A 13,063-nucleotide genomic window follows, 5' to 3' on the forward strand; every position below is an offset into this window, starting at 1 on the left:
AATAAATAGGAACAAAAAGAAAAAGAAAAAAATGAAAAAGTAAAATAAAATAACAAGAGATAGTATGCGTTTCGTTATATGAAGAAAGGAAGAAAAAAAAAAAAAAATATATATATATATACCATCGCAGCAACGAAAAAAAACCAGAAAAATAAGAATAAAACAACCAAGCAAAAAAAAAAAGCATCAGCAGTATCTGTTTATCTAGATAGATAGACAGTTGGAACTGTGGTTGCACGCGTGTGTGTATGTGTGCTTGTGTGTGCGAATGTAGGGAGGAGGAACACAAAAAAAAAACACACTCTTTTTTTTTTGATTTTACCAGAAGCAAAATGACTCATAGTACCTAATCATAGGAAGAGCGAGAGAAGGAGAGCCAAACACACAGAGACACACAGATGATCAAGATATTGCGGGATCTCTCCAACTACCTTTTAAGGCAAAAGTATACCCACTTTGCAAGAGATCATTCACTCCATGTTGATGATTCCATTTCATCCGGCCTTGCGTCTTCTACGCCAATCATAAGTTGTGGTGCCTCGCTTTCGTCCACCTCTCGTGGGTTAAAGTCAGTATCAATATCGGCGCAGTTCTCTATGCTGTAGTAGAGCTTTGCCTTGAGCACCTCCAGGGATGAGTAATCGGGGAGTTCGAGGGCGAAGAAGCATGTGGCGGCGCGTGGGAGGACGCCGTCGGGGTCCCCTGTTGTGGCGAGTGGGAGAATCCGCAGCCGGACGGGCAGCCGATCGCGCCCCGAGACGAAGCGGAGAAACAGCCGTCGCTGCTGGGCGGTGGCGTCCTCGAGGGCCTGCCAGAGAAACACCACCCGGCGGTCGTCGGCGGCGAGGCCCTCGCAGACCGCCCCCTCCCGCAGCTCCGCGACGGCGTAGTCCGGCCGGCCGCAGACGCGCAGCTCCAACTCGGCCGGCCCGAGCAGACAGAGCACCGCGGCGGGGAGGACACTCAACAGCCCCTCCCGCAGTTTGCGCAGCTGCGGCAGACACTCCTCCAGCCGGGCGGCGGCGAGGGCATTCGCGTAGGCCTCGCAGCGGTCCAGGGTGACGCGAATAGACCCACCGCCGGGGATCAGCTCCTTCACAGACCCATCACTCAGTCGTGTGGTGAAGGTCTCCGAGTCAAAGACATCGTCAAACATGTCGTTAGACCCAACCTGGCTTTTTAACGCACGAAATTCTCGAATACACTGTAAACAAATACGATCCACATCATCAAGATCAGACTCCACAATGGGGTAGAAACAAAGAAATTTCCAAACAAGTGGAGGAAGGAAAAGGCCTAATGGTTCACTGCTTCGAAGAGCACCTCCCATTAATTGACCAATAAAAACAAAGGCTGAAAGTTCTGAAAGACTAGTAGCAGATGAAGCAGGAATAAAGGCATCACGACAAGTTCCTATATTATGCACATTATTTGCTGTTGGAACAAAAAAAGGTAATGCAGTACTCATTAACTCTCGACACATTTCACCAATATGTTCTCGAAAAGGTCCTCCTACATCTTCTGAACCTTCACCAAGAAATAAAACACTCCAAAATCTCTTGTTTGTTCGAAATATACGTGGATGTTGATCCGCTATTAGCGAAAATGTTTGACCAAAAATTGAGGACATCCATGAACCTTTATTAAAATGAGCTTTCATTCGATTAACAGATACACGAAAGTGTTCAGAACGAACATTTGTCTCTCGAAGAATATCATCTACCATTTCATTACGAAATGATGGAGATAATATAGTACGACATGATAAAAATAATTTAGTAGATATATTTAGATTTTGTGTATCAAGATTTAGAAAAGGTATAACAGTTCGAACCACACGAGAAAAAGAAGTAAGAATCTTATATTTTTTCCAAGCTTCTTGAATAGGAATAGAAGTTTTTTGAAATATTTCTTTACATACTTCCTCTGTGAGTTGAGCAAAATCTTTGTTTTGACTTTTACAGTACTCTTGTATAATATCTACCAAAGTAGAATAAGGTTTTAATACATCTTGTACTGTAAGTAAATCTGTTGATAACCACATATTCCTTAATTCTCGAAGTCTTAAAAGAGTTGTAGATGGTTGAAGTGTTGAGTAAAATGCATCTATGCGTTCATTCCAAGAATCAGGAACCCCCAAAGCACAAAATCCCTCTGGTTTATACTTAAAACTACTTGAACCGAAATTAAATAATACCTCATTTCCAGATCGAAATGAAATAGCCGGTTCATAGGAAAGTGTAATAGGTAAATTAGTAAAGGTACTATCACCTAGTGTTGTATCACATAGAAGTCTACCATTACAAAGGAATATCATCTTTCGCCCTACAAGATCTAATGCACATCCAATAACATCTCCTACCACCCATCGTCGAGATGCGGTGAGGGGTTCAGGTTTTCCATCATGCCACTTCATTCGTCGAAAAAGATCCACCGACCAAGAAGTAGGTGTATCTCCGACAGTTCCATCTGGTGGATCATTAGATGAACACCAACCTATTTGCATCAATCCTTGAGAACGTAGTGTAACTTCATAATACCATTTTCCACCAGAAACTCGACAATTGGCTCGTAAAGTAGCAAAATTAGTACCAGTATTTCGTACAACAAGTAAATTAACTTGTACGCCTGTAGTAGATTGAAGTGAAACATTTGGTGGACCAAAACGTTCTGTTGATCCTTCAAAAGGATTTGCTTCTTCTTCACAAAAAGGTGGTAATGGAATACGTCCCGCGGATACTATATAAGTTGCCAAATCATGGAAAGCACGAATTTGATTATATGGAATTAGTGTACCAAGTCTTAAATTTGCCGGATCGAGAGGAAAAGAATTTCTAGGAGGTTCATATTCAAAGTGTGCTCCACCAAAGTTTATCGTAATCCCTTCCTCTTCTTCAAGCATAAAAAATGGATGATATGAAACTTCTTGTTCATCTTGAAGGTTTGCCCCAGCAGCGGAAACAGCTTCTGATTCATTTGTCCCAAAACGGAAAAATACACCTGTATCATACCCATTTACAATAAAAGAGCAAGTTTTTTGAATTCCATCCATTACAACACCAACATAATCTTTACCTTTCCAAATACGACGAGGAGGTACTGAAATTTCCTTTACACCATGGTATACTCCTGTCTTTCCATTAAAGGCTACAAATGTCTCAAGTGTAGGAACTTCCGACCAGAGTTGGGTCCATGAGGGAATAACACCAATGAATGCATCACCACTCGCCATCATGCGAACTTCAAAATACCATCTACCCGAACCCAGTGGTACATCTCCAATAACAGAACTCCCTGTACGTTCACTCCAGACTAATATGGTTCTGTTAGGATTTACACCCACACGAAGACTTTCTGGATGAAGGTCTTTTTCTACTGTAACACGTAATCCTTCTCGTCGTTTATACAAATTTCGTTGTTCCATCCTTTTTTGTAAAAAACAGTCTGTATATGTGGTGGCATCATAATTTCCAGATCGAACTAACCCTTTTTTCCCCTCTCCAATAGCCTGCCAACAGTGTTCTGCATCTTTAAGAGCAACATAAAATTCTGAAACTACTTGTACAAAACGACTCTGTAAATGTTGGGATCCTAGTGTTCGTCTAAATAAGCGTTCTGACATTCGTCGTAGATCGTGCATACGAGCTAAATGATGCATTGGTTCTGTATATTCTGGCATGTGAAGAAGAATATCTGACATACAGGAAAGAATAAGACAACGGGTAATACCAACATTCATACGACTCGCATTTGCCAACCCATCTAGACAATCATTTGTATTTAGTATGCCTAAACCTGGTATTCCTCTTGTAATAACGGAACATACCATGGAACGAAGAAGATGGGCGGCAAACCTTGGAACGGCAGTATCGTATAAAACCATAATTTTATACCCCCATTGTGGAGTAGAAGTATCTAAACGAACATCAAAAAAGAAACGTGGTGCACGAATAAAGAGAGAATTTAACGCATACCCAGGAGCTTGTGTAATAACACTAGAAAGTGTATGATCTGCATAAAATGTAACAAGCATACTACTTGAAGAACATCGTGTATCAAAATGAACTTCATATGCACGTCTTCCTGGAACATAAACTTCATGTGCACTCCCCAAAGTAGATTTAAAAGGATGTGGTGATTCAAAAACAAGCATTTTTTGTTCTCGTTGAACCATTTCTACAAGCTCTTCTTTTATATAATTAATAATAGTACCATTTTCATTTTTAATAAGATATTGCGTTGTAGAAAGAAGAGACTGTAAAAGATCTGGATCATTGGAATTTACAGCAAATCGAACCATTTTATGTACTTGTTCACGTCCAAGAAAAACCTCAAGATCAGGTATAAGGCGCATCATATGTGTTAGTATAGCCAGAGCATAATAACATGCAAGTTGTCTATCAAGTTTTGGAATAACTGTTACAAGTTGTTCTTTTCGTTGATCTTTTCTTCTACGCCATAGGGTAATAAAATTACTAAATCCTTTTAAAGTATCAATAGTAAATATACCAGTTTCATCATTTTGAGTTGTAAAATCAATTTCCTGTTGACAAATATTATTGGATCGTCCTTCTCCGTCAAGTTGCTCAAACCAGGTTACAGGTCCTAACGAATGAACACTTGCCTTATACCATCCATCGGTTGAGACGGATTTAATAGTATCACTAGTACACTCTAACGTAATTGAGCGATGGGAAAAGGATGCTGTGTGTTCCATTGAGACAAAGCGAGTTACTTCTTCTCTTGTTAAGGCAACATCAAAGATTCGAATACCCTTCATACCCCCATTTAGACGCATCTCTTCACTTTCTGAAGATCCACCAAGATATAATGTATTTTCAAGTAAAACCCCCTTATAGGAAAAATTCATTTCGGATTGAAGAATACCAGCCTTATAAAGATAGAATTTATTCATGTCTTGTACCATTGTTAAATGGATCCAACGTAAAGAATCTGTATATTCAATAGTAACTTTACAAAGTGAAGATGTGTTATCGCCAACTTTTTCCCATCCACAGTGAAGTGCGGAACCTTGAACACGAGCAACAAATTGCCAAACTCCTAAAAAAGTTTTTTGGTAAAAAACAATTTGGGGTACGGTAACATCAAAAAGATATAAATGCATATCAATAGTAAATATATTACCTAAAGGATGTTCACCTGTAATAGATACATAACCTCCAAGAAAACGAATTCCATCATTTAGTGGATCACTACGATCTACAGAAATTTCATCATCTATTTCATCATCACTTTCAGGAGGAAATAAAACATGAATATCATATTCAGCCGCATCCATTTCTCCTTCATCACTGCTTATATCTTCATCCTCGCTAGAAGGAAATGTTGTACGCCGTTGTGTTGATATAAAATCTCCATGATGATCCCCAAGTAGTTGAAGAGCTGCCTGTAAATCATTATTTGTCTCATCAAGAGCCAGAAAGCAAAGATCAAGGTTATAACCTCGCATAGATAGTTCCTGTGCCAAACGTGTTCGTGTTTCTCCATCATCACTATTATGTTTCTCCGTAGTATCTGCAAGCGTATTACCAAAACCAATATTTTCACTTAACACTTTTCCTAAAAGAGAATACTCAATTACTAATCGATCTTGCACCACAGCTTGCTGTTCATCTGAAGGGATTTCACCATTGTCATAGAGTTTTGCTAACATGGTAAGAAATTCCTTAGGTACTAAAAGTAATCCCTTTTGTACACATCGCCATACAATCGCAAGAGATCTATACTTTAGAGAACTTCCTGTCATTCCATTATCTAAACTATGCTCACTCCAGAGTCCTTGCGCCAATTGAAGGACTTGATTAATTTGACTAATATGTAACGTATTATCTTTTTGAGGAAAGGATGATGTCTCATCTCCTATAGTTATTTCGGCCTGTCGAAGAGAAACTGTAAAACGTTTCTCTTCATTTTCAATGACATCACATGTTTCATCATCAAGAGAGTAATCCACTAATGTTACTGTCACAGTTGCGTGTTTGGATTTTCGAACCATAATGCGATCACCTGGAACAGCTAATCGAGGTCCGCCAAAGAGGATTCGTAAGGCAAGCGATGTATTTATTCTATTACTGTTTATCCCTTCAAGACTTTGCATGATCCATATATGCAGTTTTTCTCTCCAACGATGTGTTAAACTTTCATCACTATTCATATGTTGAAGTAACGCGAGAGCCGTCCATGCCTCAAGCGCCGTCGTAGACTCACATAGTGTGATAGGTCGCTGTGAGACAACCCACTCCAGTTCTCGCCCAAGTGTGAGAAGTGTATCGAGAAAACCGGGAAGATTGTTATCTTCTGTGATGTTCGCTGGTTCGGATAAATTCATAAAGGCAAACCAAGCCGTCATGAGGGCACATCTTACGCGTGAGGTGCATGTGTAACTTCGAAAGGCGTAATAACATCCTCTTTGCAAAGTGCCTGCCACCCGCTGCACCGATGGGGTTAAGGCATCATTACGGGCAGAGACAAGTACCTTTGCGAGAGTTGTTAAATGGGCACACAGTGTGATGATAAACATTTCAGAATTAGATAAAGGAAGTGTACGTTCCATTTCTACACAAATACATTCAAAACCTTCCTCTAGCGTGGTGCGTAATCCTTTAAGGGCATCCCTACTTTGATTGGTAGATCCATTACAGGACTCTACAAACCCAAGAGCGGCTCGAATAGAAAATACCCGAAATACATCCCATGCATTTTCACCTAAAGAACGCCTTGGTGATTTAAATCCAGGTACTTTATCAAACATAAATCGATCTGCGCCAAAGTTTACCTTAACTAAACCTTTTCCAGACATTCCAATTAATGGATATAATTTCTGTTGTGTTACATGTAACGTAAAGACAAGATCCTTTCCATTTTTAATCCAACATATCTCTCTTGTCTTTGTATTTAATCCACACCCCACCACATCCCCAATACTAAAGGTAAATCCCGTTAATCGCCCAATGCTATTTCCCTCATAAATCATTCCCTCCTCCGTGTGAAGGGCGTAGGACTCCGCATCACATCCCGGTAAACGTGAAACCCCGTAATCCGATGGCCCCGCCCCAACACAGCAACTCCCACCAGGACCAAGATCTATAATCAACACCTCAAAATAGTAAAAAAAGTTCTTTCGGCCCATAAACCACTCACAGGGAGCCACACAAGTGCCTCGTCCGCCAAGGCCTTTTATAGTGCGTCCAGAACGTCCAATCACTAGGGTTGGGGCGGCGCCACTAGCGGAGAGAAGGGTGTTTCGTAGGGTTCCTGACATATTAGCATTATAACGTGGAAATACATTATCTTTGCGTTTTTCAAATTTCCATAAGGAGCAAAGTATAGAGGCTATATCGCCCTTTATTCTTCGAAAATCCATTACTCGAAGTTCAGATGTTAGTAAGGCTAATAATAATTCGGCCCACATATCAGACATTTGATGTTTAACATTTATAGCCACAAGTTCTAAAATATGAAAAAAGGCTCCATGAAGTCGCAGGAAATCTTCCTTTGAACAGCATTGTACGTCATCTGCGTAATACCATCCAGTAAAAGCTTTTACCAAGACAGGAATAACAATATGGGCGAGTTTATCACTTACTCTTGCTTCTTCAAGTAATTGTTTTAATAACATCATTCCAGATAATCTGTATTGTGCCCTTTGTGTTTGTTGTATAACAAGACGATCAATATTTTCACGATCCATATCTTTTTCTTGTAGAAATTGTACTATAAGAGAACCTAAATCACCACCTTCCATTTCTCGTTGTTGAGGTAATTTGGTTTTTAAAACCCGAAGCGCTTTCCAAGTTTGAAAAAATTGTTTCCATTTTCGTTGTGGACTGGCATCTTTTGTAGAATATTTAAAATGAGGAACATATTCTGTCCTTGTTCCACAAATAGGTTCAAAACGGGATAAAAATAAAGCACGATGTTCTAAAACATCAAGAGATTCTACACTTTCTTGTCGTTTGGAAAGAACCATAGATCGCATATTATGAACATAACGATACATTGGGGCAAGTGTTTGTTTATTCACTTGTTTGAAAGAATCTGTAGGAATAAGTAATGCACAAAATGCCGTCATAAGAAGTCGTTCTAATTTTATCAATCGATCATCCTTAAGAACAGGTAATGCCCCTACATCTTCACGATGTAATTCATCTACAAGTTTTGAAATATAACCCACTCCTTGTTGTAAATTTTTGATTATAGCATCCCGCTCAGATCCAGATTTACGAACACCACCACATAATAAATGTAAATATTTCGCTTCTATTTGTGAAGTTACTACATCTGAAGATACTAGTAATGAGCAACCAATACGACACAAAGCTGATGTAAGAGCTACTCCAAGATCATATGAAAGTTTTGCATTTTTCGGAAGTGTATCTGTAAGAGAAAATAAAGCTTCACGACATCCTTTAATGTAAGGAACACAAGCTCCTTGAAGGGTTGTAGGTAATAATGGAATTGCCACTGTAAATGATGGTAAAAGAGAACCTACAACACTTAGTTCCATACAATTTATTAATTCAGTTTGGTAAATTTCAGGTTTTTTTCGAAGCGATTTAGCAAATAGATCTATAATTTTTTCACCTGTTCGTAAAAGTAATTTTGCATATGTAATTGCAAATCCACCACATTCACCTTGAGGTTTTTCTATTACCTTTGCTAGTAAAATTTCTTGAAATACCTCTAAACAGTAACTTGTTCGCCTCACAGCTTCTATAGCTTTATTATGTCCTGTAATCCATCGCTCTACTTGAAAAACTTCCTCTGACATTAGGGAAATACAGAAGAGATGTGCATTTTCTGTATTTGTAATTAAAATATTTGATGCTAATAATGAACCATAATAATCAAGTAAAGATCGAAATAACATATCTTCTTTTTCAGTAAGTCGTCCTCGTCCTGCTTGATTTTTTATAAAACCAAGACGACTTTTTTCTGATAATAAACAACGACATGTCATTGAAAGAAGTCCAGTATCATAAAAAGTCTCCTGAAAAGCAAGACGTAACAGTCCTGATCTTGTATTTAAAGTTTCACTACTACACTCTTGTGCAGCTTTTATAAGACTCTGTGCATCAGGAAATAAATCACCAATTTCTTTTTTTAACCCTTCATGATGATTTTCAACACGACACAATAAATTTGCATGTAACAATGCACATAAATTTTTAGTATACCCATTATCTTTTTGATCCATTTGAACATTACAAATATGTCGTAATAATCCTGAAAGAAGTCCATCTGAAGTATCTACAACAAGTCTAGGTACTTGAACAGACCATGATAATTGATCTACCAAACACCTTTCAGCTCCTACCAAACGTTTAGCATATGCGGCACATTGTGTTAATAAATCTTTTTCACATTCCCATATACAATTATAGGAATCTTTTTGTAAAAAAGGAAAATAATGTTGTTGATGTAATTCCCATATAAGTAAGCGTTTAGGTTTATCAGCTGCCAAAGCATAACAAACCATAGAATGTCGTAAAGCATTATATCCAAGACCTTTAATTGGTGCTCGTGCAGGTAATTCAACTCTTGCCTGAAAAACTAATTTAAAATCACATGTAGCATATTCACATATAGTAAGAGAAGGTCCACTAGTGGGAATACCAAGAGCAATATATCCTGGACAACTTGAGAGAAAAATATTATCAGGAGATTCACGTAATGCTATGGGAGCAAAATCATCAATGCATCTTGTAATACTTGGTGAAATAACTGGAAAATCATCTACCGATAACCATGTTGCATGTTCATTATGTAAAAGAGCATGAGAAGCATTTATTGCATAATCAGAAATAACGTCACCTTCACTTTCATCAAGTGGATAATAACCAATAAGTGATGTTTCTATAGAAGAAAGAGAACGTTTACTATCTCTAAAAAGTTGAGCAGGTGTACGAATACAATTCCATATTCGAACTTCAGCTAAACATCCCACAAAACTCTTTCCAAGAGAACATTCAACATCTATTATTGCTTCAGGAGAAATAAGAGCTGGAGTTTGGGCCACAATACCATCGTTAATCCACAATTCCCATGAGTTACCTTTAAAAATAAGAGCTACATGCCACCAACGACGACAAAATGCCAATTTTCCAGGTACTACATATGATACAAAGGATGCTCCGAGATGAGGAGTTCTAGAACCTCCTCTCCATAAAACTCCTTCTGAAGTAGGTTCAATTTCAATTAAAATTTCATCTATATTTTTATCTCCTATCGAAATAATAACCTGATCATCTGTCGCATTGCATGGATAAACCCACATTTCTATTGTAAAAGGATGAAAATTATCTTTTAATGTAACTCGTCCAATAGAAATACTATTACCTTTAGTAAAGTAATAATATTTTTTCTTTACATTCCACAAACCTGGACCTCGTTTTAGAGAATTATTGGAGTTTACATAAAAATCATTTTTATCCTTTATAAAAATAGAATCAATATTTTTTTGTAGTAAATAGCATTTACTATTCGATATTCTTGAAGCTTCACTGCATACAAGACAAGTAAGAATGGTACCAGATATATCAAAAATAACTTCATGTGTACTTGCGGTATTTTCGACTAAATGAAATACAATTAATGTTGTATCTAAAGGTTTACCAGATCCACAATTATATTTCTGAATAGAATAGGAAACAGTTCCAACAGTAGATGATGCATTCCTAGCAACAAAAACTATTTTTCCATCACAAAATATAACTTTCGCACTCTTTCCAAAATGAAGGTCAAACTCTGTATTAATTTTAAAACGAGTTCCCATCATTCCTAATTGATCCAGTACACATCCTCTATTACCACTACATACAACGAGTTTATCTTCACCAGGAAAACAATATATCCGTCCCATATTAAGAGAAAAAGGTAACTCACAAAATCGTGTAAGAAAACTATCAGTTTTTGCTTTTACATAATTAACACGATGTTCCAATGGAGGGGGAGAATATATACCTTCCAATCTTTCTTTTATTGATCTTTGTAAAAGACAGTTTACAAGAGCACTTAGTTTCCCACAACGTAATGAGAGAGAAAACTCAAGAGAGAAAAGCCTTTTTTGTTGTTCTTTTGTTAAGGCATTAAATCCTACTTGAGATTTAAACATTTGTATAAGATCAACAGATGAACTAATATCATTTAAAGAACAATCAGTTCTCAATATCATATCTTCAGTTCCACTAATAAGAGCATCACAAAATGAACCAGTATCAGGACACACAATAGTTCCTAGAAGCACTAAAGTCTGAAGACAACTTGGTTTACTTATTTCCTGTTGTACGGTTAAAGCAAATGATTCAATAGCTCCCCCAAGTCTTTCACGAATAAGTTCTGATGCGGCAAGAGAACATTTCAACCTTTCTGAACGAGCAGCATCTACTTCTTCTAGATTGCTACATCTTTGTTCGGCATCATATTTTGAATACTTTATTAAAAGTTGTACGTAACGCGTAACATAAGAAGATTCACAAGAAAGTAAGGGAATTTCAACCTCACCTAAAGGAACATAGGTATCAGATGGAAGTTCTTTTTTTCGACTTAAATCAGCATCTAATATATCAGATATATCAAGAAGTCCCCAATCACCTAAATCTTCGGTCATACTGAACTTTCAAAAGAGAAGATTAACGAAAGTCTATATATATTTTTATATACAGATTTTTATTTACACAGAAGATGAAGGGTGGAGGGTAACAGGACGAGTAGAATAGAGGGGGGGGGAATAATAATAATAATAATAATAATAATAAACATCATCATCGTCATCATGATAGCAATAATAATAATAATAATAATAATAATAATAATAATAATAATAATAATAATAATAATAGGAAAGAAATGAGACAATTCATTCTTTTTTTTTTTACTTACACAAATGTTTTTCGGAGGTAATCCGCGATGCGTGTAACCAATGGCTCCTCAAAAGTTTTAGGTAATTTTAAAGGACCTACTTTGCATTTCTCACACGCCACAACAAGGGCTCCTCTCGCTGCACTTTCAGGGAAAAGACACCATCTTGTCTCGTATAAATTACATATTAAATGCAAACAAACTTGTATAGTTCTTTCACGTTCAAATCCAATAGAAGGATTACCCAGTAAAATTTCTTGAAATACACAACGTAAACATGCTTCAACTAACAATATATTTTCTCGGACAATTTGAACTAGTACAAGTTCAAAACCAACAATATCACTTTTCCTAGCCCTTTCCAAGCACTGCCTAAAAATTTTAGTAGCACTTGGACACTGACGCTGTTTGAGCGCATACAATACACATCCACCAACAAGAACATCTATAGGAACGTCCTCTTTACTAAAGGTTCTAAAACAATGTAAAACGATAATAGCGTGTCTGGCCAATGTTCGTGAAAGGCCACATGTGAGAAGTCTATTAATAGCAGCTCTATCTGTTTCAGTTGGTAAAACCACGTCCATCCTCTCTAGGAACCATTAAAAAAAAAAAACACAAATGAGGAACATAGGTTAAAAAAAAAAAAGTGATAAATCAGCAAAAGAAAATAAAAAGAATTCTCATTTATTTATCTCTTTAGGAAAATAAAACGTCCAAAATACAAGATATGATTTCTAGTAGTAAATATAATATCATTAAAACATTATACACTCTTACATGTACAAGAGTATATAATGTTTCCAACTATTTTCGTACTCTTCTCAATTTGGTTTCTACGGCAAAGAGTAGAGAAAATAAGAAACCATAAAACAAACAAAAAAACTCCTCAGCTTCCATCCCTCCGTGGTTGAGTCAGTGCGTCCGGTGTTTGAACATCGGTCAACATACCTATCGAAAAAACAAGTAATCCAACTAATCCTGCACCAATAAGAAGACCAGAAGCAACATCTCCAGACATTGTAATAGTGTTACTTGGTGTAGTGTCAGATGCAGCATTGACAAGCAAAACTTGAAGAAACACTAAAAGTGTCATCAAAAAGAGAGTGCGCTTCCCCATTATTTCGTATTTCTTTTTTTTTGTTTTGTGTTCCACTAAATTACTTTAGTAATATAAAGAAAG

At 37.2% G+C, this 13,063-nt stretch overlaps 3 protein-coding genes across 3 annotated transcripts; all 3 read right to left on the reverse strand.

Annotated features, from left to right (window-relative positions):
• Window positions 1-466: 466 nt before the first annotated feature.
• On the reverse strand, window positions 467-11,629 carry LSM04_000370 (uncharacterized protein; the record flags this gene model as incomplete). Its single annotated transcript, XM_067334085.1, has 1 exon — window positions 467-11,629. One exon carries the CDS (start codon window positions 11,627-11,629, stop codon window positions 467-469), a length of 11,163 nt encoding a protein of 3,720 aa, XP_067186198.1.
• Window positions 11,630-11,897: 268 nt separating this feature from the next.
• On the reverse strand, window positions 11,898-12,467 carry LSM04_005496 (uncharacterized protein; the record flags this gene model as incomplete). Its single annotated transcript, XM_067334086.1, has 1 exon — window positions 11,898-12,467. One exon carries the CDS (start codon window positions 12,465-12,467, stop codon window positions 11,898-11,900), a length of 570 nt encoding a protein of 189 aa, XP_067186377.1.
• Window positions 12,468-12,769: 302 nt separating this feature from the next.
• Window positions 12,770-12,976, reverse strand: LSM04_005409 (uncharacterized protein; the record flags this gene model as incomplete). Its single annotated transcript, XM_067334087.1, has 1 exon — window positions 12,770-12,976. The coding sequence occupies one exon, from the start codon at window positions 12,974-12,976 to the stop codon at window positions 12,770-12,772; it is 207 nt and encodes a 68-aa protein (XP_067186368.1).
• Window positions 12,977-13,063: the final 87 nt, after the last annotated feature.

This window comes from Trypanosoma melophagium (genome assembly GCF_022059095.1).
Source record: "Trypanosoma melophagium isolate St. Kilda chromosome Unknown ctg7segment1, whole genome shotgun sequence".
NCBI classification, from domain to species: Eukaryota; Euglenozoa; class Kinetoplastea; order Trypanosomatida; family Trypanosomatidae; genus Trypanosoma; species Trypanosoma melophagium.